The sequence below is a fragment of the Strigops habroptila genome, chromosome 5 (assembly GCF_004027225.2).
Source record: "Strigops habroptila isolate Jane chromosome 5, bStrHab1.2.pri, whole genome shotgun sequence".
NCBI classification, from domain to species: domain Eukaryota; kingdom Metazoa; phylum Chordata; class Aves; order Psittaciformes; family Psittacidae; genus Strigops; species Strigops habroptila.
The window spans coordinates 11,204,029-11,229,766 of NC_044281.2; the positions used below are offsets into that span (position 1 = coordinate 11,204,029).

Genomic DNA, 25,738 nt, shown 5'->3' on the forward strand with positions numbered 1-25,738 from the left:
AAACGAAAGGGTCCCAAGCTGTTGTTGTGCCACCCCAAGTCCCTAACAAAAACTTAGGCCTTGAAAGGTAGGGTGGAATTTACTTACATGCTGAACAGCTAAAGAATCTCACGTTTATGTAAAAGAGCAGAGAGAAGTCTGCTAACAACACTGCATGGATCGTGGCAAGACGCAACTTAATCTCTCAACTTGAATCAAGGACTCTCAGAACAACATGCCTGACAGCCAACTACTACCTGTTGTTATCTTACGATAACATACACTACTACCAGAATTATTTAACCTGGTGTTTTATGTGGTTTACTGTCAGGTAGCAAGAGCTTTTCCTTTTAAGTACATGCACAGAAGATAAAAAGCAAATGAGGAAATAAAACACTTATCTCAGGCTGAAGCATTTCCTATGTCAAGCACATACTTAGAAATGGCCTCATCTCAGGTGTGGGAGACATCAATTTCCTAGCTGTTTACAGGAATTATAGCTCAGCCTATAAATATTACTCTTTTTATACAGCCATGCAAGCTAAAAGATATGCCAAATGTGATCAATGTGCATAACTTGCGCAACTGATTTTACACGTGATTTACAATAAGCTGCTTAACTCCTGAAAATTTAACAAGCTAATCCAGCCTCACAACTAGGGTACTGCGGATGAAACAGTAACAACAAGCAATTAAACACTCCCTTTTCCATGGAAATAAACTGCCACTACTACAACCATCAGCCAGACTACAGCTACATTATTGCATGACAAAGATACACACATTAACTACAGTTTGTAAGTTTTTCTTATTTATTCAAAAGCTAGAGGATGACAAAAAGGGTTAAAATGTTCGATGCCACCTATTTATTACATGAACAAATACTTAATTCCAAAGGGACTCGTTTTACAAGCCCCTCTGTCCAAAAACCACACACAAATTATTTTTTATACACAAATGTTTATTTCTCAAATAAACTTCCCCTTTAAACACAAGGAATGAAATCTAAATCTTCATAAAGATGAATCCAAAATGAAATCCCTCCAGTACATCATAATCACTTGGTTTTTTCTTGGTCACTACCGGCTTTAACTGTTTAACATCAAAAAACAAGGACATATTTAAAAAATCATGCTACTGGAACCCTAGCTCTGCCTCTGACCAGCTCTAGACTGATCTCCAATACTTTAAAATATTACATCATCAAATCTGAAGCGTTTAATTGAAGAACAGCTGTGCATGAAACACAAACAACTGAACAAGAAGATTATAAGATGTAATCAAGTTCATAACGAATATAGGTGTTCTTTTCATCATTATAGATTCGTGGATAATGTGCTATCAGAGCATCCTGTGATCCTATGTAGATCGAATTATAGATCTTCCAATAAACGTCTCTGACTTTCCTGGCAGGGTGAAACAAACCCTAGAAAACAGAACACAACAAAATTCATTTAAATCTTAAGGTCTAAATTCTGTTATTGAATTTTATCATGATTTGCACAATAAGCATTTAAAAAAGCCATTATAACCACTTATAACAAAGAAGTTACCCTAAATGTATCATTCACTATTTCTGTGACTATCTAAACTAGCAAGTAGTAACAACGAATTATTCAGAGACAGATTTTCTTCTCTCTTTTTCTGCAGGGAGACATTCCACTGAATATATGCCTAGTTTTGTATTCTTCTTTTAAAATAAAAATTTAAACCTCCTGCAGTATATTTGGTACTGAATCTTGTCATTGGCTTTGCTAATTGTGATTTGTGTAGAAAGCTACATAGGAACACATGAAATAAACTATTATTAAACCTAAAAAAAATGAGCAGAATGTGAAAGCTCTAGAAAAAACAGTTCTGTATAGTAAGAATATACGAGTAGTATTTGCAAAAACAATACACTGTGCAAGAGACTTCCTTCACCTTCCTACTGATGTATCTTTATGCTGAGGCCTCCCCCCAAACCCCACACAGTGAAATTCCACGTAAATAATTAATGAAATGCTGTCACGTTCTCTATGCTGACGTGCATGACATTCATCCTTGCTTCCCAACTGTTATCTGAGTTTAGATTCCACAGCCAATGCAGCAAGAACTGTTGTGTACAGTAACACAGAAAAGGAGCCTTCAGATTTTACTGCCACATACACATTTACAGAAGCTGACTAGTGTTGATGTAATGGTATAAATTCTGACCAACGCACTGTTCTCTTGTACTTCACTCTTACACAGTTTTAGATGCCTTACTGTTTTTCTTGGCTAATGATGAATAATGTTGATTTAATATTAAGCCTATCCTCTCATTTATTTACCTCACTTGTTACTTTTTCTCATAACCCCTTGCACTATTTATTTACTCCCCAGTCACTAATTCATGTCCTCAAAATTAGTGAGACATTTCCATCTTACAAGTCAAACAGAGGCTATTTTAGCCAGCTTCTATTGTAAGTTGTTAACCTGCTACTTCTCTGCAAGTTCCTCAATGTAATTGGATATCTTGCTCTACCAAAATCTCCGTGTATTGCCTATTTCAATTACTGAAGTCTTTGGTACAGAATGTCAAGTTTAAACAATACTTGAAAAGGATGAAAAGCTACACTGTCTTCCCTTGCTGGAAATCACCTTCAGTTGACCTTTTTGTCTCCTGGAAAGAAGTCCTGCCTGGTAATTGCAGTCCCTGCTATCCCAGCACACACAAGGACATACCTGTAAACAATACTGCAACATTCTGCAGGGACCAATGGCAACTCTGAGGCCCTCCAGAGCCCCCATAACTGCCTGAATGACGTGAGGAGAGGTTTCAAACACGTTAGGCCATACGTAGTTTAGCAAATGGTTAAGAGAATCTTCACAGCCGAACCCATAAACACCAAGAGACATATGTTGCACCACAGCACTGGCGGTCTGTCTGTGTACAAGATCCCTGCAAAGAGAACGATGGTCTGCTAAGCAACATGACTGGACAAGCATAGTATTTCAATAACACTTTCTTTGAAAGCACTAATATGCACTTTTAACCCAGCAAGAGGCTGAGTAACAGAAATCAGTAAACTAAAAAAGATGGAGTTTCCTAATAAATTACTGTGCTCAAAAGCACTAACAACAGAAATTATCAAAAGCAGTTTGGATGTAAGAAGTTTTGACTCACTTAAGATGCTTGTATCATTTTAATCTTCAAAAGTATTACCAAAACAGGAATATATACAGATTATGCTGGTCACTTAAGATTAGCAAACAAGGATAATGTGCCTATTTGCTGTCATCAAGACCCAGCCATATACTTCAAACACAGGACTACAGCTAACTGTACTAGATAAAAAGTGCACTCACCTGTCCATTAAAGCATCTTCAAGCAATGGTGTAACAGCATAAATGTAATCTTTTCCCATCTCTCCAATGTATTCAAACAGGAAGGAAAGAGATTTTAATACACCATTCTGGACATTCAGTTCTGGAACTCTGTACTCATTCATGAGCGCGGGCAGCACTGTGAAAGGTGAGCATGTTTCAGCTACAATAGCAATTGCTACTGTAGTACATACTCTGTTCTGCCTTTCCTGTACTTTCAAGTTATTTAGCAGTGTAGCCAATACATCGTGAGGTCTGGAAGAGATAATATGCACATTCAGTGAGGATTTGGATAAAATCAGTTGAGCTTCAAACAGCAAGTGGCAGAAAAGCATGGCTTAGCCATAAAAAAGGGTTTAGGTAACTGGGAAACAACACAAACCATAAAACTGTAAAACAGCTTTTGCAACTGCACAATCTTGTTTTTATAATCAATACTTTTTACTTTCTCTACACTTAGCTTTTTTCCTGCCTTCTGATCTGCTTCTTTTAAACTCTGGAGGATAGCAGTAGCCTCCCCTCTATCACTCTGATCCCACAGGTAATTACACACTTCTCTAAAACCATAAACACAGACAGAGACAGGCATGTCCTGTATAGGTAAGTGTAGCTACAGCATTCCTTGGTTGCTTGCTGCATCTGCATTAAGTCAGTAATTGGTCACTTAATTAAGAATACACATAAAGACGGGAACTGTGTTTCGTTCTACAATTTGGTAACTTGCAGTATCACCTTAGTGGCAAAAAAACCTTTGCAAATCAATAAAGTATTGATTTGGGGAAAAGTAAGAGAAGAGAGATTGAGTATTCAAGGCAGAGTTTATGGAAGAATACAGAGGGTCTGAATGTGTATCACAGTATCAAAAATTCATGAGGTAAACAACTCTTCCTACTAAATTAGTCTCTAACCCTGCTAGCCTACAAATTTAGATCAAAAGTGCAGCACCCTATGTTAACAAGGAATGCGTGACCGTATTCTCCTTCTACAAAACAAGTAAAATCAAGTCTACACATTTAACACACTAAATATAGAGAAGTTCAAATATTTTGTCACTAGAAAATTCACAATCATCAATATGTTAGGCAACTGCGTGTACAAGTGGATGAGCATTGAACCAACTTACCCAATAGCTTTTGCAATATAACCAAAAGTGTTCACTGTGGCTCTTCGGATGGCTTTCTTGTGAGCTTTTAATAATTCGAGCAGTTCAAAGCAGATCCTCATCCATTCTCTTGCAGAAACATACTCTGCACCTCTGAAAGAGAATAAAGCGAGTTTTCTTTTCAGTGGCATCAGAAGTTTTTAAATAACACCACATAAATTGAAGCACCTATTTATTTGCTATCAACAGAGGGATACTACTAAAGCAATTTCCAGATTTAGGTATCTGTTAACATTAGACCTCCACTGGTTAACCGTGTACTCAAAATTTATTGTATTGTATGCATTCTAAGTTGGCATAAAGGGACAACACACTTCTTACAAAGTGTCTGCAAGATAATATAATTACAGTATGTTCTACAGACTGTCTGTTAAGTATTTAATCTGAAGTTTTATGCCTAAGAAATACCAAGAGATACGACAATAAATACCCAGATACCAAACCTGATAATCAACTTCAGCTTTTGCTACGGTAATTGCCCACATAGAGGGTCAAATATTTTACCACCAGTCAGCTTACCTGTCTGCAATACGCCCAACAAGATCAATACAATTTTCCTGTACTTTCTCATGTCTGTTCTTCAAAATAGGTGTAAGCCGTGGCAGCAGATCTTTGATTGGTGGTGTCATCTTGTGCATACCTATTGAATCCAAAGAGGCATATTTAGGTTTATAATACCTTTTGATTTTGCTCTTGAAAGTATTATCATTACTCTTTGTAGTGTTAACAGGCGTGTTATCACTACCCAAACCTACCTATAACATTCACGATAGCTTTAAGTGCTCCGAGTATGCTGCCCAGTACTTCAGGATATTCCTCACCCAGGTACTCATACAACACAACACCCAAGTGTCCCATCAGTTTTTCCTACAACCAATTAAGAAGATTTAGAAGTTAGGGGTTTTTTCCCTTCTCACTACTATGCCATATTACAGCAAATTTGGTAGGAGAAGTCAATACAATACCTCTTGACAAGTCTTCATGACAACTGCGGTACGAGAGATCAGGTCAGCAGCCTGCTGCCGAACTTTAGCTGACTTGTTGTTCAAACGCCACAAAACTGTACCACAGATTTGCGGCAAATAGGGTTTCACTCTTTTGCCTAGAGCATTAACCACTGTGCCAAAGCCATTCAGCATCACAGAATCCTGTGTGTAAAAACAACAAGGAGAAATCAGCCTAATGGCAACACTACATATTAATTAAACAATGTAATCTAAAATTGCTGTTAAAATTATAACATTCCAGAGCTTGTTCCTGGATTTCAGCACTGATTACAGCACTGACATCTAAAAAACGGAGTCTAAAAGTCTAATTTAGAAGCACATGTTTTTGTACAACTAACAGTGAGCTAGCTTACAATTAAAGTGAACCAAATACTAAATACCCTCGGTCATACCTCTGTGGTCTGTTCCTGAAAGGCGTACAAGATACCATCAATAAGTTGTTCTTCCAGCTTATGATCGATGTCTGCTGCCCCCAGATTTCCCATGATCTTCTCAATTGTTTCCATGACCATTTTTCTGTACTGCTCAGCCTCATCTTTCAGATCATCCACAATTCTGGAAATTATTTCTGCTGCTCCAACTTTGTTTGCCAGCTCCACAGTTGTATCAACCAACTGGAAGACACCAATGTTAAGTGAGCAAACATTGTTAAAATCTACTTTCTACATCTTGAAAATACATCTCCCTAATCTGAAGAGGAGGAACAGCATCACGCATATTAAATCCACTAGGAACAATTGTTTTTCAAGCATCCAATGTTTTAAACACAAATGGGGTGAACCACCCCATCTTACAACTGATGTAGACTCATATTCACAGATGTAAAATGGCTCGATAGCCTCCTAAGAACATGTAAAACTTCTAAACCACTAGTCAACAAAATTTTCAGGACAAAAAGACTAAATTTAGCATCTAGTCTGAATGAACACTCTTGTATGAATTTTGTTCTGCTGAAAATGGTTTTCCAACTAAAGAAAAACAAAATACCTGTCTGTAATTCCTTCTGTCCAATGCCATTCTGTGCTGCCAGAAGTGTTTGAAGAAAGGTGGCAAGATTTCTGTTTTAATGTAATTTGCTTCAACACCATCCGTACCACAACACTGCTTTACCACCTGTCAGGAAATAAAAACCACAACAATTTTAATTCTGTGTAGGCTTTGGGATGGGGGATTTTTTTGCCTTCGTTTGGGTTTTGTCAGTTAAGAAAAGGAAAAACGTACATATTTAACATTAACGTTAAACAATCATCCTCACATACCTTCAACACAATTTTTTTCATCTCTTCATCAGGAGACTGGAACTCTCTGATAAGGATTAGCATGACTTCTCTGGTATAATAGTTTGCATACTCAGCATCCATGAGTGGAATCAGGTAACCAATAGCCTTCAGAAAGGCAGCCAAACCCTATTTAAATGCAGAAATATGTCTCTAATGAGTTACAGAAGATATACATCCATTTCAGTTCAAACTAAAAAAGTACTTTAGATATACCTTTCCTCTGTGCTGACGTATACCCTTCCATAAAGGCTTCAGAACAGAATCAAATGACTCGATACCATAGGGAGTAGCTGCCTCAGCCAAAGCAGCGATAGCCAAAGCACTGATGGTGCGGACTTTCTGCTGCTCATCCACCAGACCTGCAAAAGAATGGTGTTTAGTACCACTTCTTGTGATTTAAATTCGAAACAGCAAAAATACAGAGGAAGTATAAAAGGGATTAACTTATTTTAAGGAAAAACAAACCTATTCCTCTTTCAGAGACAGACAAACTTTTTCAGTGTCAAAAGAACACATAATAAAAGGACCTTACTATCACTAGTAAGTAAGCCTCAGCATTGTATGAAAAATTTTCCAAATACAGAGCGAATAAAACAAATCTTTGCCTGGGAAAGCAGAACTTACCATGTTCAATAATTTCAACCAAGCTCCTGAGATGAGGCAAGATAGCACAACCCATAAGAATAGCAATCTGCTGTACAATCTTGATGCCGGTATGCCTAGCCTGCCAGGATTTCTTGCTTTTACAGACAGCTTTCAAGAATGGTAACAGAGAAGGAATGCCCAAAGCAGAGGCAACAACAGCAAAGGCTCGGGCTGTTGTATTTCTGACATATTCATCCATATTATCAATATCGGGTCGCATTGTGGAGATCATTGTTGCCAATCCAGCAGCCTGAAGGAAAAACAAACACAACATACCAATTGGATTTATGAACGACATAGTTAACTCTTCTGCCATGCCTATAAACGCGCAGCTGTATGTAAGCTAATTTGGTGCCTTAATGAAGGATGAAACTTTACCTTAGCCAAGTTTGAAATAATTTCTCTGCCTTCCACTCTAGCATAGTAGTCTTCATCAATCAGCAGTGGTTCAATGACAACAAGGATCTGAAAAAGATGAACAAATTAATCTTTCTTTTAACACTTTTAGTAGTATTTCTAGCTCCTACAAGATTCCATGAAACAGGATCCAAGCTTAAAGCTTTATGATGACTGCAGAAAACTTAAATCTATTATGCTCTTTTTAGAGCTCTTTGTCTTTATAGGACCTGGCCTGAAGATACTACCTAGATCAGGTAAGACCCCCTTTCCACCCCAATGTATCATTTTTACATCACATCTTGATACTATAAAGCCCACACTTCGATCAACTACAAGAACTTAAATGTCTTAAGAAGCAATATGAAAGGAAATTATGTTAAAAAACCATGCCACCATCCTCTTCTGATATGCAAACAGAATACACACTTCTCCCAGCACCGATCAGAAAGAGCAAATCGAAGTTGAAGCAATAATCTGCAAAATACCTTGTGTACATATGGTCGGACCAAGTCATCCAGTTTGTAAAGAATTCTGTCGATGACTTTGACAAGCAAGTGACGCTCCTGATCTTCAAGAGTTGGGGACATCAGCAGAGGCAGGATCTGATTAAACAGCGGCCCTGCTCCAAACTCTCGAGCTTTATCAGTAATTTGTCGCAACGCAGCCTAAAAAAACCAAAAAGCTCATCAGTTGAACTAAGGAAACAACACTGAACAATTACAAAACAGGTAGATATTAACCAAGTTAAACTGTAACCAAAGGCTTCAACATATTTGCTCCTACCACTGCAGAACTCTACTTCAAACAATTATATGCTCATCTGTTAAAAAAATGAATGTGTGGAGAGATATACCCTGATGTTAGCCCCCAGATGTTCAACTTTCAAGAAAAGCATGCTCCTGGTCTAACATTTAAGAATGGCTCCGCCTGAAAAGCAGCTTACACAGCACTTTTTACACATTTCTCTCTACACCAATCTAGGTAGCTTGGTGTAGAGAGAACTGTGCAGCAAAGACTCGAATGTATTGCATGATGTGTAAGGCTGAAACTTGTAAGAGCTACCTTGCTAATTTGAGTCTAAGAAACAAAATGCAGAAAATTACAAAGCCCTGTAAGCATGAGCACTATAAATCAAGTTTCTCATAGTTGTAAAAAGAGGAAAAATAATTATATAAGCCATATACTATCTAGTGACTGAAATTACTGTTTCAAAGAGCAGCCATATTAAATTACATTGAAAGACAAAAAGCCACACAGACATAGAAGAGGAAGAAAGCACTAAATGTGTGCCGGTTTTGGCTGGGATACAGTTCATTTTCTCCACAGTACCTGGTATGGGGCTATATTTTGGATTTGTGCTGAAAACAGAGTTGCTAACACCGGGATATTTTAATTACTGCTGAGCAGTTCTTACACAATCAAGGCCTTTTCTGTTTGTCATCCCACCCCACCAGCGAGTAGGCTGGGGGTGCATGAGGAGTTGGGAGGGGACACATCCAGGACAGCTGACCCCCAAAGGGGGTCAAAAGGGACAACGACCTGACAAAAGGGATGCTCCATACTTTATAGCATCATGCTCAGCATATAAACCAGGGCAAAGTTGGCTGGAGACCACTGCTCAGGGACTGACTGGACATCAGTGAGTTGGTGGTGAGCAGAACTTGTCTTTGTTGGGTTTTATTTATTTTGGCTGGTTTGTTGTTTAGATTTCATTTATGGGGGGGGGAGGTTGCTTTTGTTGGGGGATTTTTGTGTGTGTGTGTGTGTGTGTGTGTGTGTGTTCAGTTTTTTCTTCTTATTATTTTTTTATTTCAATTATTAAACTGTTTTTATCAAAACCTGTGAGTTTTCTCACTTCTACCCTTCTGGTTCCCTTCCACCTCACACCATGGGGGAGTGAGCAAGCAGCTGTGTAGTGCTTAGTTGCCGTGTGGGGTTAGCCAGATTAGTTGCCACAACAACAAATATCAAAGTTTAGGAGATTATTTTACAGAGAACCCATGGGCAACTGGAACCAAACCTGAAAACAAATACAGATTTTTGAAAAATGAAGTGACATAAATGCATCTGACAAGTGATCTGACCTTTCTCATGGGAGGTGTGCCATTCTTTATTTTCAGAAGTAATTTCATTATTTTTCTCTCCTTCTGTTCTTCAGGACTCAGAGTTGATTCATCAACATCAACCTACAAATAATTCCAGACAAATATGAGTATTTGCTACATAATCAAAAGAAATGAGGAAACTTTCATCAGCATGAGTGAAATCTCATTTACCAGCAGTTTATCGAAGTACTGGATATCATCTGGTTTCAGGAATGGGAGATTGCCAGATGGCTGGTCATTAACACTTTTCATAGTCCGGTCTTCTGTCTGCATGTGGAATCCAGTCATACCACCCAAAGGTGTTGGAGTTGCTGTAAGCTTCCGAGCTGGGGTGCGAATAGGTACATAACCAGCTGGTGGGGGAAGAACCTACAGAAGAATGAACAAAATTTGTCTTACCACAACAGACATAAAAAGAGGAAGGCAGCAAATACAAAAAATTACTAAACTTCTATCTTCCATTTTATTTGTTTGGGGATTTATGTGAGTGTTACTGCATACATTAGATCCCATGTTCACAGCAATGCAAACAAATTCAGTGACAGTTTATATTCGTGTTTATCCTGTACTGACAGCATTTCAGAAGAAAGCTCACTTCCACTGCTGAAAGCTTGGACAATAAACTCTGAAGGCCCTTTACGTGGTATTAAAGAAGCACTTCAATATCTGTATCAGCACAGTGTACTTGCTGATTTAGAATTTGTGACTCTCTTCTATGTTTTTCTGCATGTGCACTTCATATTTCTGAGTCTATTCAGAGCTCATTTCTGGCCTTGACAAGGCATTCCCAACACTGAGAAGCAGAAGAATGACTGGCCTTTGAGATGACCTTCAATTCCTCCTTTCTAAGAGATCTACGATAAATCAGTAATCAAATTCAATACTAAATGCCTACAATCAAAAATTAATACTTCATGTGAAACATTCTACTGCTGGGACAACTTGCATTAAAAAAACAAAACAAAACAAAAATCAATATCCCTTAGCAGGAAAATCCCACCATGGTTGGCTGCATTTTAATCCAGATTAATTACCTTATATCCTTCTGGAAACATAGCATCCAATTCTTCATCAGAAAGTGGTCTGTTTCTCTCATCAATTTCCCTTTCCCAACGCCAAGCCTGCAGCTGTTCAGGAGTCATGCTCATGATATGACCTATATTCAAATAGAAGGAAAAAATATTTGAAAGTATTAAAAAACCCCAATCCTTTGTATGCAGAAGGAGATGACTTGTTTACTTAACCCTCCAGTGCTCTCTTGGGCCAAAGCCTCCATAGCACTTGAAATACATAGCCAGTAAGATATCAAACTTTTAGAAAGTCTTTTATCAATCTTTTACCAACTGAACTGAACAGACATATAACCTTAGCGCCAATTCCCCTCCAGAACTGAGTTGCTGTGGGCATTAAAATGGTAAACTGAGCATATAATGACTGCTTTCATACAGGCAGGAGAACACGTGAGGCAGAAGTCAATTTCTAAATACAATATAAAGGTAAATGCTTCATTTCCACAAAAGAAAGTAAAGCCTTAGAGAATGAACTGGACTTACCTGGTGTAGGAGTTGCCATGTTCATGGCTGGGGTACCAATGGGTGTTTTGCCAGGTGTCAGAACAGGAGTGCTGCCACCCATCTGGCTAGCAGGTGTTTCATCCCATCGTGACTTCCTTTTACTTGCTCCTGGGGTTGGTGTCTCACCAATGGAATCACCACCTCTATCTGTACGAGGCGTCTCAGCCCATCCACTGCCATGTCCCGGAGTATCTAAGGGGAAACAAAACAATTTTAGCAGAAAGCTTAACAACGTATACTATAGCATCAGTATCCAAACCCATTTTCAATATCTTGTCTACACAAATCAACAAGAATCAAGTAAACAAATACACTACACAAAAAGTAAAACCTGCCTTGATGAATATGAAAAAAATTACAGGCATTACACTAAAAACATCCAACAGAGAACTTAGTTTTATGAAAAGAGCATATAATCTTCTTACTGAATCTTAGCATAAACAGATAAAATTCTAAAAAATGCAAAAGAACTCAAATATTCTAGAAATTTGACAAAATACTCCATGTACTCCCTTGTTAAAAGTGTAATAAGGAACAATGGTGTTTCAAGATTCTCTAACACATCGGCCTAATTCAAATTAGGCAGATGAGAAAATGCTTCTAAACTTATTTTAATGCTAACCTCTTCAAAAAACCTCAACAGTTCAGAAACACACACAAATGTATCATAAAGAGCCTATTCAATGTGAGCTCCTTTACACATTAAAATCCCAACCTGCAACATGCATTAGGTATAACACAAAACTGTGATTCCATTTTGGAACTGAGGTGCTTTCACAGATGTGAAGTAAGCTAACGGGCACAAGTCAATGCTGCAAACTGGGAGGAAAACATCATTTCACATCAACCACTAGATGTCAGAATACAGTTACACTTCTTGCCCGACTTCTGAATCTGTTTACTTAAAGTAAAACAAAAAATCCTATACAATTAACCATTCAAAATTTATGAGGTGCTTTCCAGTTTGCCACAAATACCTCTTTCTGTTTTAGGTGTTTCATCCCATCGATTTTTACGTGCGCTGGAAGTGGCCCCTCCGTGGCCTGGTGTTGCATGACCAGGCGTGTCCCGACCGGGTGTTGCAGCTCCTGCTGGTGTATGACTGGGAGTCGGATCCCATATTTTTGAGCCTGGGGTGGCACCAGGAGTTTCGCTACCCTTTGCACGGCCTGGAGTTTCATCCCATCGCAGAGAAGGTGTATGTCCAGGAGTCTATTCAAGACAAACCCAGAAGTATTAATATCTCTCATACTATACAGTAAAACACTGCTAGTTACTCTTTACCAGTAGAGTAACAGACTTCTGAAATTCAAGAGGCATTAATGTCTTCTGTAGATAAGAACACTAGGATTATTACCTCTGCTTGATCCCAACTGGATAACTTTTTAGGCGTAGCACCAGGAGTCTGATCAGCTGTCTGATCCCAACGCCGTTTGCGTTTTGAAGGTGGCTGAGATGCAGCTCCATTGACGACCTTAAGCTCTCCAGCTTTAGCTTTTTCAGCTAGTTGTTGCCTAATTTCCCTCTATTCACGGGCACAAAAAGACAAATATAAGAAACAGACTTCATAAGAATTATACCTTTAAAAGAGATTTTTCAGCTGTATCATGTATTTTATGCTACTTTTTTAGGTTTTGCTCAATTAACATGCCATTAGCTACTGTTTTAATTTCAAGGTTATTCTCTTTTTAAATTCCTCTAATCTGATAAAATAGCTCTGTGCTGGAAGGGGCTGTTTTTAAATTGATTTCTTATAAAAGCCATTATTACAACAAATGCAATCGCATGGAGAATTCTGAGTGCTATCAGCTTCTGCCACCTTTATGCATGCCTTAAAATCATTTCACACCTCTTTCCAGCAAGTTCCACTTCAGTAAATTAAAGGTGGATGTGTTAGAAAATGTGTTCATGTGACTTATATCCTACAACATTAAAAAGTCCTAAAATTCTTATTTAAAATTGAGATGACATTGTTAAAACAGCACTAACCCAGCCTAGTTTTCACTTCTCAGTGGATCCGTAAGTGGTTAAGACTGTCAGAATTATGAACTAATTCCTCCATAAAGGTAAGTCACATAGGGTAAATCAATGTAAATCTACAGAGGTCACTGAACTACAAGATCTTGCTCCAATTAATAATATGGCACTGTAGGTATTACACAAAAAATTTGATTATGTTACAAATACCTTCTTATATATCAATTTTAATTGCCATGAATAAAGCATGCACTTTTACTACTACTTTTTCTAGTATTTAAAACCAAATGTAGACCTTACACCAGTTTTTAGTACCACAACATCTGTTTTAAGTGCTTCAACAAAAGCGTTTCAAGATCTCCCTGGATTCCCTTTACAAAGGCCTCAAAACCCCAAACATATCTAACATGGAATATCACCCAATCACTGTTAGTTTTTTGTAGAAAAGAAATAACCAACAGAAAGTCCAAGTACTATAAAAAAAAAAAAACACAACCCAGATTAAAAAATATTGAGACGATTTCTCCCTCTGTTGCTTAAGCATTATTAGAAGAGATGTTCCATTGTCAGATTCTACTGCCTTCTAACACATGAAGAACAGGATCTTACAAAGAAAACGACTTTTAAGTCAAGACAAACGTCAAGAGAATTTCTGTTCCTGCTTTCTTAACATGCTTTCAAAGGCTGTAAAATGAAACTAAGTTCAAACGGAAAACCCTCCCCAATCCACACACCTCTTCCTTTGTTAAATGCTGTTCACGCATAACATCCATGTATGTTCTGGCATTCATTTTAGGGTCTGGTGTCTTCCCTCCTGTGGAAGAGAACAGCAACAGGAATGGAGCACAATGAGTAAAGGATAAGCAGAAACTGCTGGCTTTTTCTATTGTCCTGCTCTAATATTATATTATTCCATGATCATTTAATTTTACTTTTTGATTGAAAATTTTTAAAATTACATGTATCTTACGTTTATTCAGTTTGCTGATCAATTTAACCTGTTTGAACACAAACATAACTACTGCAGTTTCAAACAAATATTTTAAAGCCGATATAAATGGTAAAATGACAACACAGTTAAAGAGTCTTCAGAAGTGATGGGTTCCTGGGTTGCTAATCCGGAATACGTACACTTTCGTGCCTTTGTCTCCATCAGCAGTTCTGACTTCAAGCAGCAGAATAGAAGCCTAGAAAATTATCTCTTTACCATTAGTAACACTTTGGAAAGATATTTATATTCAAAACATTACCTTGTGTAAGCTGTTAAATCCTAGTTGTTATCTGACTACAAATAACTATCGCATACCTAAGTAACGTTTAAAATGTTTTAGCATAAAGACCCATTTCTAAGTTTGACAAATCTGGACACATCTCCCAGATCTTCTAGTGTCATATGGTAAAAGGGCTTCATTGAAAAAAAACCAAACACCCAAACAAAACCCAAAACAAAAAACCCATGAAAAACCTGCTTGATGACACTTTCCCCCGCTCCTCTTCTCAAGGGACAATTGTGATTGGGAGCTGACTGCAATACAGTACACATACCACCACAATGATACTCACAGGTAATGGGTTTTGTACACCATATGTTGTTTTATGCTGTGTATCTTGCGTTAAGTAAACTTTTAAATACTTTACAAGAAGCCCAACTTTATAAAAATTAAGACTTGTCAAGGAAAACACTTTTGTTTAAGAAAAATGTGCAGATTTGCCATACAAGTGGTATAGCATTATGATTTAGGGAAAATAACACACTCTTAAACATTTCTATGCTGAAGATCATTGCCCAATTGGCTGTGTCATTCTGACACTAGCTTTGATAGGACCTTCCTTTGGAATACTTTTTCACCATAATCTACACAGGATGTGTTGAACTGCACCCTTAAGAATGCAGACAGGACTGGCATATAGCAGTACTGCTGTAGGAAAGAAATTAAGGACAGTTAGTATGGGCCTGTGAATTCTGACAACACATGTTTATATCAATTACAATTAAGCAAGTAAAATAATTAATATCCCTATTAATTCATGCAGGCTGAAATTCTCATTTGTAAAACCTGCAAAACAGCTACTGATTTTAAGCCAACAGGCACCTCATTGCCACACGTGAAACTCAATCACCTGAAGACCCACTAATACCCCTTTTCCTGACTTCCATTCTAAAATTATCAGAATAGACTTGAACTATTAATAGTATCAAAGTCTCATATTTGCTTTTGTTTCTTTTAGTTATACCACCTAAGTTTACATAGGATGGTAAGAATTAGGTGCTCTATTTTGAGAACTAGCATTTCAAAAGCAGTAACCCTGTAAATCTCTGAATCGGAATGAAAACTTTCAAGGTACTGAAAGAATATGAGCACTCAAAACACAAGCTGTTCAAAGTATAACGCACAACCCAAAACAAAATGAAAAGAGAAACCTTTAACCCTTTGTGTTTCTATGGCAATGGCTCATTATTTTCTTGTCCTTCTACCTGGAAAGAAAACTCGTATTATAAAGATGAAGAATATGGCATCTAGGTTTTCAACCAAATCTCTATGAAAAGGGGATGTTTAAAACATAACTAAGTTTACAGGCATGCCAACAGAAATCAAAGGGCTAAAGACAACAAATTCCATAAAGGGTATGGAAAAGTCAAAATAAATTACCATCTGCAAAAGGATCAAGACGCTCAGGAGAAATTATCATCATCCGCCTGTGCTTTTTGTACTCATCTTCCCGATCTGCAATCTTTTGAGGACGGTGCTCTGCAAAAGGATCATACTGAAAGCCAAGAAAAGCTTGTTAGTCACATATGTATGAAGAACTACATGAAAAGCATCTGGTGGCCTGTATTCATGTTCAGTAAACAGGCCTACTTTATTTTTAATCTCAACTATGCAGGACTGTTAGAACAGCGTGCTAATAAAAATTTTACTTCTGTACCTGGAATTTTTTTAACACAGAATTTCTTATGAAATAATTTCTGTTTGCTATTTTAACACATTTATTCACTTGTTACAAAAGCATTGCACACTGTCAACTTTTCCCCCTCTTTTTGCAGGGGAGCTTAAAGCTACTTCATATGCTTTTAAATGTCACAGAAAAATACTCCAGGAATAGAAAACCTAAGTGATTACATTTTCTTTACAAAAATAGAAGTATAAAGGACATTAAGTTTTTAAGTTATTTTCATTTTTGAAATATCTGAGCTATCAAAAATAGTTTAGTGGATGTGCCCACATTGCCTTTACATGCAGAAGTGCTAATTTTTATCACCCTGTGGAATTCTAAACTAAAGCAGTAACAAGCTTACAGCAGAATTAAAATACCAAAGCCCTTTATACACATCTTGTTCTTCCAGAAGCCAAGACCTGGTCTCAAAAAACTTTAACACTTTTTTCCCCTAATACCTCCAACAGTATTTTATCGTGCCTTCCATCAAGACGTACCTGTTCAGTAGACTGTGGTATGTCATTAAGCAATGCCACTGGAGCATGGTACCCTGGCTTCTTCTGGCCAAGCAAACTTGTAGAAGGGTAGTCATCATCATCCTGTCAGTAAAAAGACATGGCAAATGTGTCACGTTGATATTATATTCAGATAAAATGTCAAATTAACATCCTGTGGTCATAGAAAAGATTAAAATGGCAACTAGAACAGTTAATTCCAAATTTTCGCAAGCTTTCTCATACTTTGTTTTATTTTCGTTCATTGTTTTATTACTCCCGAACTGCTCAATCAGATAAACCTACCCACATCATGGAAAAGAGAACTTTTTCTCTGCAAAGCTCAAGTATTCTGCAATATGCTACATTTGATCAAGTATGCTGTCTACATTAGTTATACAAGAAGTCTGCATTTCATATTAGAACTTTTTATATACTTCCCTAGTTTGCATGCCAAAACTGGCGCAGAGAAATTCAAATCAGTTTTTCTTGAAAGCCAGCTAGGTAGAGAACAAACCTTCAGTGATTAACCCTATAAAAAAAGCTTCAGAAACAGTGAAGAATTCAGAAATACATTCACGTTTATTGAGTTACACCTTCTCAATCACAATGGCAGTAACAAGCACTCAGAACGTGTGAGATGCTTTTGCTATTTATTTCCTCATATTAGTAGCCGGCTACTGCGCAATAATTTACAGCAAGCAAAACTGCTCTTAAAACCATGAAATTATTTCAGGGAGACTCTGTAATGGGAAGTTTAAATTAACAAATTCTTAGAAGTCTGCAGATGACCATCCTGGTTTCAGCTGAGACAGAGTTAACTTTTTTGCTGACACACAGTAAGAAACTAAGTAAGTACATCCCTACATAAATATATCAGCTAGTACTAAACTGAACATAACAATCTTCCTTTTAAAAATATAATTCACCCAGAGAAATACGTAGTTGCCTATGTATTTATGGTTTACAACTGTAGTATCTGCTCCTGCAACTGAAAATGTTGCCAAACGTTTAACATTAGAAATTAACATAAAATAATCGTACAAGTAGGATACATAAGGAGAACATGATACAGTGAAAAAGCCAATTCTAAAAAACTGCTCTGAAATTTGAAATGAAGTTGAAATACAAACCTTAACACAGTCACTTAAGCTTCCTGGACCAAATAGTATCAGAGATTTTTTTTCCCCCACCATCATTTTTCACCTTGGCAGCAACAACAGAACAAAGTTAATTATTCCAGCCAAGGCTAACTCTGATTAAAGCACCAGGCCACAACTTTTCCGCTTCTGCTTGGGCCTATATGACTTTCAAAGCACAATTCATAAAGTACAAGACATACTTAAGAACTTAGGAGAAATATTTGGTCCAGTATGACTTTTACTTCAGCAACTGCAATTAGAAATTACTCAGAATTAATTCCAAAATACTTAAAAAGAATGTCTTAAAATAATATATCAAATCACTTACATCTTCCAATTCAGTTGCTGCAATAGAAGTGACATATCCAGCAAACCTGCTGTCACTGCCACCATAAATTTCTTGATCGTAATATCCTGTGGAATCAAGGCCTACTCCCTGTGCTTCATCAAGAGCAGGCTTTTTTCCTTGAATTTCTCGAATTTGTGCTTCAATATCTAGGATAAAAACAGAAAAAACAATTTAAAAAGGTCTTTTTATACTTACATATATACAAAATATAATACGTTACTATGCACAGCAAACTGAGTTTTTCACCCAATTTTAAATATTATCTCTAAATAAACAAGTTTAACATGTAAAACTATAAAATCATTATGTTTATAAAAAGCTTTTCCTTAAGTTGTAATATTATCTAGCACAGATTACTTTAATTGTATGGCCTAAGGCAAACCATTCAAACCCACTGTTAACATATCTCATTTTCCAACAGAGATAGCAGGGAAGGTAATTTACACCATAGTAACCATAGCATCATAGAACAGTTAGGGTTGGAAAGGACCTTGAAGATCTAGCTCCAACCCCCCTGCCATGGGCAGGGATGCTGCACACCAGACCATGTCACCCAAGGCTCTGTCCAACCTGGCCTTGAACACTGCCAGAAATTGGGCATTTATTATTTCTCAACACTCCACTAACACAACACTTCCTCAACGAATGTAATCCTGTCCTTATAAAAGCCTTTCAAAATGTTATCACCAATTCACAAACCTGTTTTGCTGATTTAAACACATCTGTTCAAAAGAGCTATCGTGTGAGTTGTCTATCTAAGAGCATTTAATAAAACAACACTGTATTATGTTACCTGACATTTTGCAAAGCTGTATTATCTTTGAACAAATAATAACAATAATAAAACCCCACCTCTAATATGCCACTGGATGAAAAAAAAACCCAACAGGACACATGGGAGATTCATCTTTTTAACGTGTCAGGATGTGACTCTAATCAACTCGGGTGGCCATCTTTGGCCTTAGAAATTTGGTTCTTTGAGAAATAGTATTAACTTGTTAACCCAGAAAACAAGGAACCATGCTTTAAACCATGCTTTCCTCCCCTGATGCAATGCAACACAAAAATCAACTACAGTAACCCAACTGTCTTCAACAAATGTAACTGTGATGTATGTATACTAAGGCACAGCTAACTTCATAAAAATTATTACTGTTTCCATCTGAATTTTATTTGATTCAATAGACATCTAAAGACAATTATCCACATAATGTGAATTTCAGGAGATCAAACAATTATTTTCATGGGAAAAATATACCCAAGAATTGCATTTCATGGCTCAAGGAATAGGTCATGCTTGAGCAGGAGGGTGGAAGCTCAAAACTCTCTTCCAACCTCACTGATTCTGTAATTCACCCTTCCCAGCTGAAGGGGTATTGCTGCTACATTAACCTGATGGATATTTGCCCACATACAAAAGCTACAGGGAACTCTAGTCACAAATAATCTTAAATCTTGATTATTCACTATATTTTTTACTATTGCTGCTCATTTCTCTTTTTTAAGATGAATAAATTCCACAGAGTTTTCCCAGTGAGGTATCTTGCAAAACACTCTATACAAAACATCTGCTAACAAATCTGTCAGAAGGATCAGGATACTTTAAAAAAGACATAAGGATAGGAGGGGGAAGAGGGAGAGGTGGTTTTGGGGGTTGTGTTTTGGTTTTGTTTTTAGATGTTTGCAGGAATGCAGATCAGAATTGTTTAGTTTAAAAGTTTAAACTGTCAGCCCTGTAAACCTCCAGACTTAAAATTGAGGCTGAGTCCTTTTCTTAAATAAATATAATAATAATAATAATAATAAAAAACAATAATACCAGCACTGTAAGCCAAATTACACCTCCTGTAGAAAGGCACGTTTTCTATCAAGGTAACCGAGGACGTAGTTTTGCCTGACAAATCTTTGCTACATAGCTCTGAGTAAGAACAGCAGATTAAGTGTTCGTGTCCAGCCTGCAGGCCTGGCAGTTAGAAACACCAACTCCACTTTAAGTACAGGAAACCTGACAGCAAACCTGCAATTCCTGCAGCTCTCTAGTAGGGAAAGAAAGACACAGCAAAGGAATCTTTTACAAGGGCAGGTGTGATAGACAAGGGGGAATTGGTTTACACTGAAAAAAGTTAGATTTAGATCAAATATGAGGAAGAAATTCTATAGTATGAGGGTGGTGAGGCCCTGGCACAGGGTGCCCAGATAAGTTGTGGATGTCCCAACCCTGGCAGTGTTCAAGGCCAGGCTGGATGGGGCTTGGAGCAACCTGGTCTAGTGGAAGATGTCCCTGCCCATGGCAGGGGGGTTGGAACTAGATGATCTTCAAGGTCCCTTCCAACCCAAACCATTCTATGATTCTGTTTCTAAACTCAGCAAGAGTCCCATGAACAGAAGACACATCACAGTAAATGATAAGGAGAATCTTGCTCCAGGCAGTAAACAGCTTCCACCAAACTTTTGCAAGCATCTAGAACAGTGTAGCTTGGACAGTCGCCTCTGCCTTAGAGAAACTGCCCTTGAGCTCATGAGAAACTGAAACCTAACAAAAGCCTTATAATCCTGCCCCCAGGGACATCCAGCTTCCCCTAAAATCCTGCACAGCACAGGGGATTCCAGTGAGTCCAGAACCTGAGACACACTGCTCCCCAGTACATTAGTTACTTTCTGGAGAAGCAGCAGCAAGAAACTACTGCTGAATTAGGGATCCCTGTCCTGCCCACAGAAGTCTCTGATCATCTTCAGAGGCATACTAGATTGTATCCTGTTTACCAGTTCTCACAAAAAAGATCTGCGAGAGAAGTATTTGAGTTGTATCAGTTCCAGAAGCACGCCATAGGATGACTTCATAAAAATGAAATACCTTAAGGTATTTTAGTTATTTCTGTTTCTTCCAAAGAGTAGATCAAGTTCCTGATTCCTTTTGCAGCCTGGTGCAATGCAGCACTGGGGTGAAAGGGAATACCCGAAGCTTCCCTTGCTACCAAGGACAATACTACTAGCACAGTAGTGATTTTAGAGTACAATGACATTGTTTCTTCTTTCTAAAAAGCAGTTACCAGAACAACACTGCCTCTTTAGTGGCATATTACGTCCTGATTGCACATCCATAGCTGTCACCAACTTCAACCCCAAAAAAGCCTATAGATCTTGCCTACAATGCAAGATCATCCATCATCTGTCTGCTGAATAAATCTAACCATGTAGCTCTGCTAAACCAAGCACCATGAAGCACCCTGCCATGCGGGACAGGCCATGGAAATTTGCTTGTGCATGGGCTCCCAGCACTACCACCATTAACAGTCTATCAAAACAATTGTGCAATTTCTGCAGCAAAAGTGTTAATACAAAAATATTTTCCTATTAATAGTTCTTATGAACACTTCACATACTAAAGCCTTGCTATTTTATTTTTTAAATAGCTATATTTACTGTAGAGGGTACAGATATCAGTTATTATTGGTCTTGTCCTTTACATTTCAATGACCACACAGCTGTCTGCAGACTAAAGACATTCTCTCTTTCTGACACCAAAACCTACTAGGTTATCTATACCATAAAACAAAGTCTGCAGAGGGTCTATAGGGTTAATAAACCCCCACTTACAGCCACCAAACTAATGCCATGCAGCCTCTAAGTACTGGTTTAACTGAAGCACTCTGAAGAGAGCACCCATCTGGTGTGCCACAAACCCCTTTAACCAGAAGGTCTAAAAGGCCTGCAGCCAGAGGTAGCCTGATTGCCAGTTTAGAAAACAACAGATATTTAGCTGGAAAAGGCTATTTTGACATTAAAAATGTGTTTACCTTCCTGATCTAACTGGCACTTTCTTTCAAAAGTTCACACCCTATTTAACAAAGCACTTAAATACAAATCAAATTAAGGAAGAGTAAGCACAAAGCTTAAAAATACTTCCGTAAAGCAAAGTACTCATTTGAAGGTTTAGTCAACAAGGACATAAACAGAAACTTCAAAGCAAAGAAACAGTAATGGGAGTGAGATTTTAAAAAATGGGGAGAGGGATAATATCCTACTGATCATTCCCTTTTCTATGTTTTAATGCAATATCTTTTGGTATTTTAAGAGAGGTAACTTGAACATGCACAGTTGATTTGAAATATACCATAAATGTTGAATATTATTAAAGTCAACATATCTGAATTTGAAGCCACTGAAAATCTAGCTCACAGCCAGCTCATGACAGGCTTTCAAAATACATAATCATTACCATACATGTAGTTCTACTTACAATGTCTGGAGCATTAAGACATTATTCAGCAGATCCTGTATTGCAGTAGTATTTTGCAGCGTAAATAGTTCTACGTTTTCATGCCTTATCATACTTCTGCACATTTAGCTTGCCCTGTGCAGCTTTATTTCTAGCTACTTTAGCATTCTCATAAATGTTAGGTCTCTCTCATAAATGGAGATCTCTTTGGTCTTTTCTGAGCAAGAAAAAAAAAGGATGCAATCAAAACCTACCTTTGACAGCATTCAAAACTCAAGCGTTTAGTGAGGCTTTATAAGCTGCCATTTTAAACTTTACTTTGCAGCCTAAACTAAAGAGTTCTCCCTTAAACTATGTAACTGAAACATTCTCTAACTATTTTGAGACCTCTTTCAAGTTGTGCCCATAAGACAACAACCAATAGGTATTTAGCAAACAGTGCAAAGATGTGAAAAATCTAAGACAATTTCATAACAAACCACTCATTTTGGAAAACCAGCCAGAAACCCAAAATAAAAAAAGACAGAACTCTGAAGAAAAATAATCAGCATGTCCAGATAATGTCTCCATGTTGGGAAAGACAAGAGCATTACATGACCATATCCAGTTATACAAAATTATTTCACTACCTACATACCCCCCCCCTTAAAATCTGCTCTGATACAACACTGGCAAAAACAAATGCAACTGGAAGCGTGACAATGTTTTCATTAAAGTCAGTGCACCACCATTTGCTTCAATAAATAAGGAATTTCAGTTAAAACAACAGCTCCCAACAATTCCATTTTATTACTGAAAGCTCTTTAGGTAACGAGAGGCAGAGCACTGTGCTGGGCAGTACTATCTCACACAAGCCTCATATCACAGCATATAAACAAAAGACAATTTCTGTAATTCTAAAAAAAAGTTCTAGAATGCCAAAAATTAAAAGCAAATTCAAAAGTGAGGACAACCGTTAAAGCTTTTCCTCATCCATAAACCCAAATTATGCCTGCAGTGTTGAAGACTACATTAACCTGACTTCCATGAGAGATGATACTTCTCCATTTGAAAAGCTTTTGCATTGCAAAATTTACCACGACCCCCCCAAAAGCAACAAATACCCAGGTGCCCTGCCTACCTTACTGTATACAACCACAGTCCAGGGCAGGTTTTGATTACTGAATTAGGGATGTAAATTAACACAAGTACAGCAGATTACCTATTACACACAGAAACATGAGTAAAAATCCAAAAGCAAAACCACAGAAGCTGTAGGATTCTAAAAATTATTCTCCCTCGCCTGAAGATATTTTAGAGCAGGGCAAGCCAAGAAAGAAAGTCCAAGAAGAATGCTTTGATTCACGCTATGAGGAGCTGGAAGCAATAGTGAACGCAGCCACATAGCATCTCCGAGAATAACACACTGCCTGTGAAAGCCCTCACTCATTAAACTGCTCAGACACCACTTTTCCTACGTAAACACCCAGCTGGCAGAAGCCTGAATGCTAAAATGGCAGCTGAAGTGCTTGAGACATCACGCTGATTTTTTTCCCCTCCTTCGGGGCATTTTCTCAAGCATTTAGTAACAGCTCGGGCCATGCCGGCGCTCCGCGGGTCACACCGGTTCACCCTCCCTCCTGGCCTCCTGTTTACTACAGACACAGACCAAAGGGCTCAGCCAAGAGAACAAACGCGTGTTATTGACATTTACGATGCGCGATGCTTACCGCGCCTGCCGAGGGCGCGACGCAACCGCCTGGAACGGGCCGGGGTCGGGGCCAGGGGAAGGTGCGCGCTGCGCAGCGACCGGGAGCGGAGGCGAGGAGCGGCCCGCGGGCGGCCTCGAGTGGAAGCGCTGCTCAGCCCCGCTCCGTGCCGGCAGGACCCGTGCGCCCCGCGGCGCTACCCGGCACCGTCCCCGCTCGCAGCTCTCCCCCGGGAGCCTGCCAGCACCACCGCCACCCCCCCAACGGGTGCACAGCGAGAGCCCTCCTCGCCTCAGGCTCCCCGCGCCGGGCCCCGCACCGCCCCCCCCGCCTCAGCCCCGAGCGCCAGGCAGCGGCTCGGCCATGGCGCTGACACAGGCAGAGACGCCATTACAAACAGGCCCGGCCCGCCCGCCGCGGGGCGAGCGCGCCCGGCCCTGCCCGAGCAGCCGAGCCTGGCGGCACACAGAGTTAGGGAGAAGCACAACGAAAAGACCGGAGCCGAGCGCGCAGCTCCTGGGCGCGGCGCTGCGGGTGATTCTCGGGCTTTTTACCTTCGTGGGTCTTGGCGATCTTCGCCATTTTGTCCACAGCGAACAACGCCGAGGCGGAACTGGCGCGGCCCCGCCACTTCCGCTACGAGCGAGGGGGAAGGCTGAGAGCCCGGCGCGCAAGCGCAGTGCCGCGGTGAGCGGACCCCGCTCTGTCAATAGGCGGCCGCGCGGGGCCGGCTCCAAGCTCCGCCCGCCGCGGGCAGCGCGGCTGAGCGGCGGGAGGGAGGGCGCTGAGGCGGCCGGTAGCGGGTTGGCACCGGCAGGGCGATGGGGCAGCGGGCGCCGCTCGGGGTGCGCGGAGAGCAGCCCTGACAGCGGGGGTGGGGGGGTGCTGGTGCATCCGCGGCTGCCGGCGGGGAAGGGGCGGCTGGCGCTGCTCACGGCGCCGGCCTCGGGAGGAGCGGCCGCCGGGTGTCGCAGAGCGGGACGAGGCTCGGAACGGGGGTGAGCGGTTTGCGGTGCCGGGCTGGTGATGGGAGTGGGGTGCAGGCAGCACTGTCCCCATGCAGATGCGCATCTTTCCACACCACCTGGGTTTATCTGTGTAAATGTCGAGGTTCCCGCCCTCCGTGCTTTTCAGGCCAGTTGTTGAGGGACAATGTCTTCTAATGGCCTTCACACAAGAAGCTATTGTGTGTATGAAGGTACAAAGCACTTCAGTGCTCCCCTGTTACCTTCAGGCTAGAGAAGACAATCAGTGGCATTCTTCCCGTGTCTGGCTACAACCAGTCTCCTTCACACTTGAGACACCAAAAAATGCTGACACTTCCACTGTGGACAGCCACAATACAATCACCAAACGTGTTACTGTTTCCTGAAAACTTGCTTCTCACAGATACCGGTCTCTTCCCAAGAGCCAATCCCACTGGAATTTGGATG

General features: G+C 39.5%; 1 protein-coding gene across 4 annotated transcripts; it reads right to left on the reverse strand.

Moving 5' to 3' along the window:
• Positions 1-768: 768 nt before the first annotated feature.
• SF3B1 (splicing factor 3b subunit 1) lies at positions 769-24,965 on the reverse strand. Of its 4 annotated transcripts, XM_030486255.1 has the most exons (26): positions 24,860-24,909; positions 18,378-18,544; positions 16,911-17,012; positions 16,128-16,242; positions 14,608-15,952; positions 14,211-14,290; positions 12,857-13,024; positions 12,477-12,711; positions 11,479-11,691; positions 10,960-11,081; positions 10,097-10,294; positions 9,905-10,006; positions 8,306-8,485; positions 7,800-7,886; positions 7,401-7,671; positions 6,990-7,135; positions 6,756-6,902; positions 6,484-6,609; positions 5,889-6,110; positions 5,455-5,637; positions 5,245-5,356; positions 5,009-5,129; positions 4,451-4,582; positions 3,310-3,582; positions 2,686-2,902; positions 769-1,405 (listed from the first exon to the last, which is right to left on the reverse strand). In XM_030486255.1, exons 6-26 carry the CDS (start codon positions 14,265-14,267, stop codon positions 1,247-1,249), a joined length of 3,471 nt encoding a protein of 1,156 aa, XP_030342115.1. In that variant the 5' UTR covers positions 14,268-14,290; positions 14,608-15,952; positions 16,128-16,242; positions 16,911-17,012; positions 18,378-18,544; positions 24,860-24,909; the 3' UTR covers positions 769-1,246. The 4 variants fall into 4 exon arrangements, with proteins under 4 accessions (XP_030342115.1, XP_030342114.1, XP_030342116.1 ...); XM_030486254.1 differs by lacking the exon at positions 14,608-15,952 and having other exon boundaries at positions 24,860-24,965; XM_030486256.1 differs by lacking the exon at positions 24,860-24,909 and having other exon boundaries at positions 14,608-15,948; positions 18,378-18,539.
• Positions 24,966-25,738: the final 773 nt, after the last annotated feature.

Excerpts from the sequence above, each read along its gene's own strand:
- SF3B1 (XM_030486254.1), bottom strand. The coding sequence starts at position 24,887 with ATGGCGAAGATCGCCAAGACCCACGAAG. Across the intron at positions 14,291-16,127 it reads TCTTGATCCTTTTGCAGATG|GAGGGAAGACACCAGACCCT; the intron begins GTAATTTATTTT and ends TCTCTTCCACAG. Across the intron at positions 11,082-11,478 it reads CATGGCAACTCCTACACCAG|GTCATATCATGAGCATGACT; the intron begins GTAAGTCCAGTT and ends ATTTGAATATAG.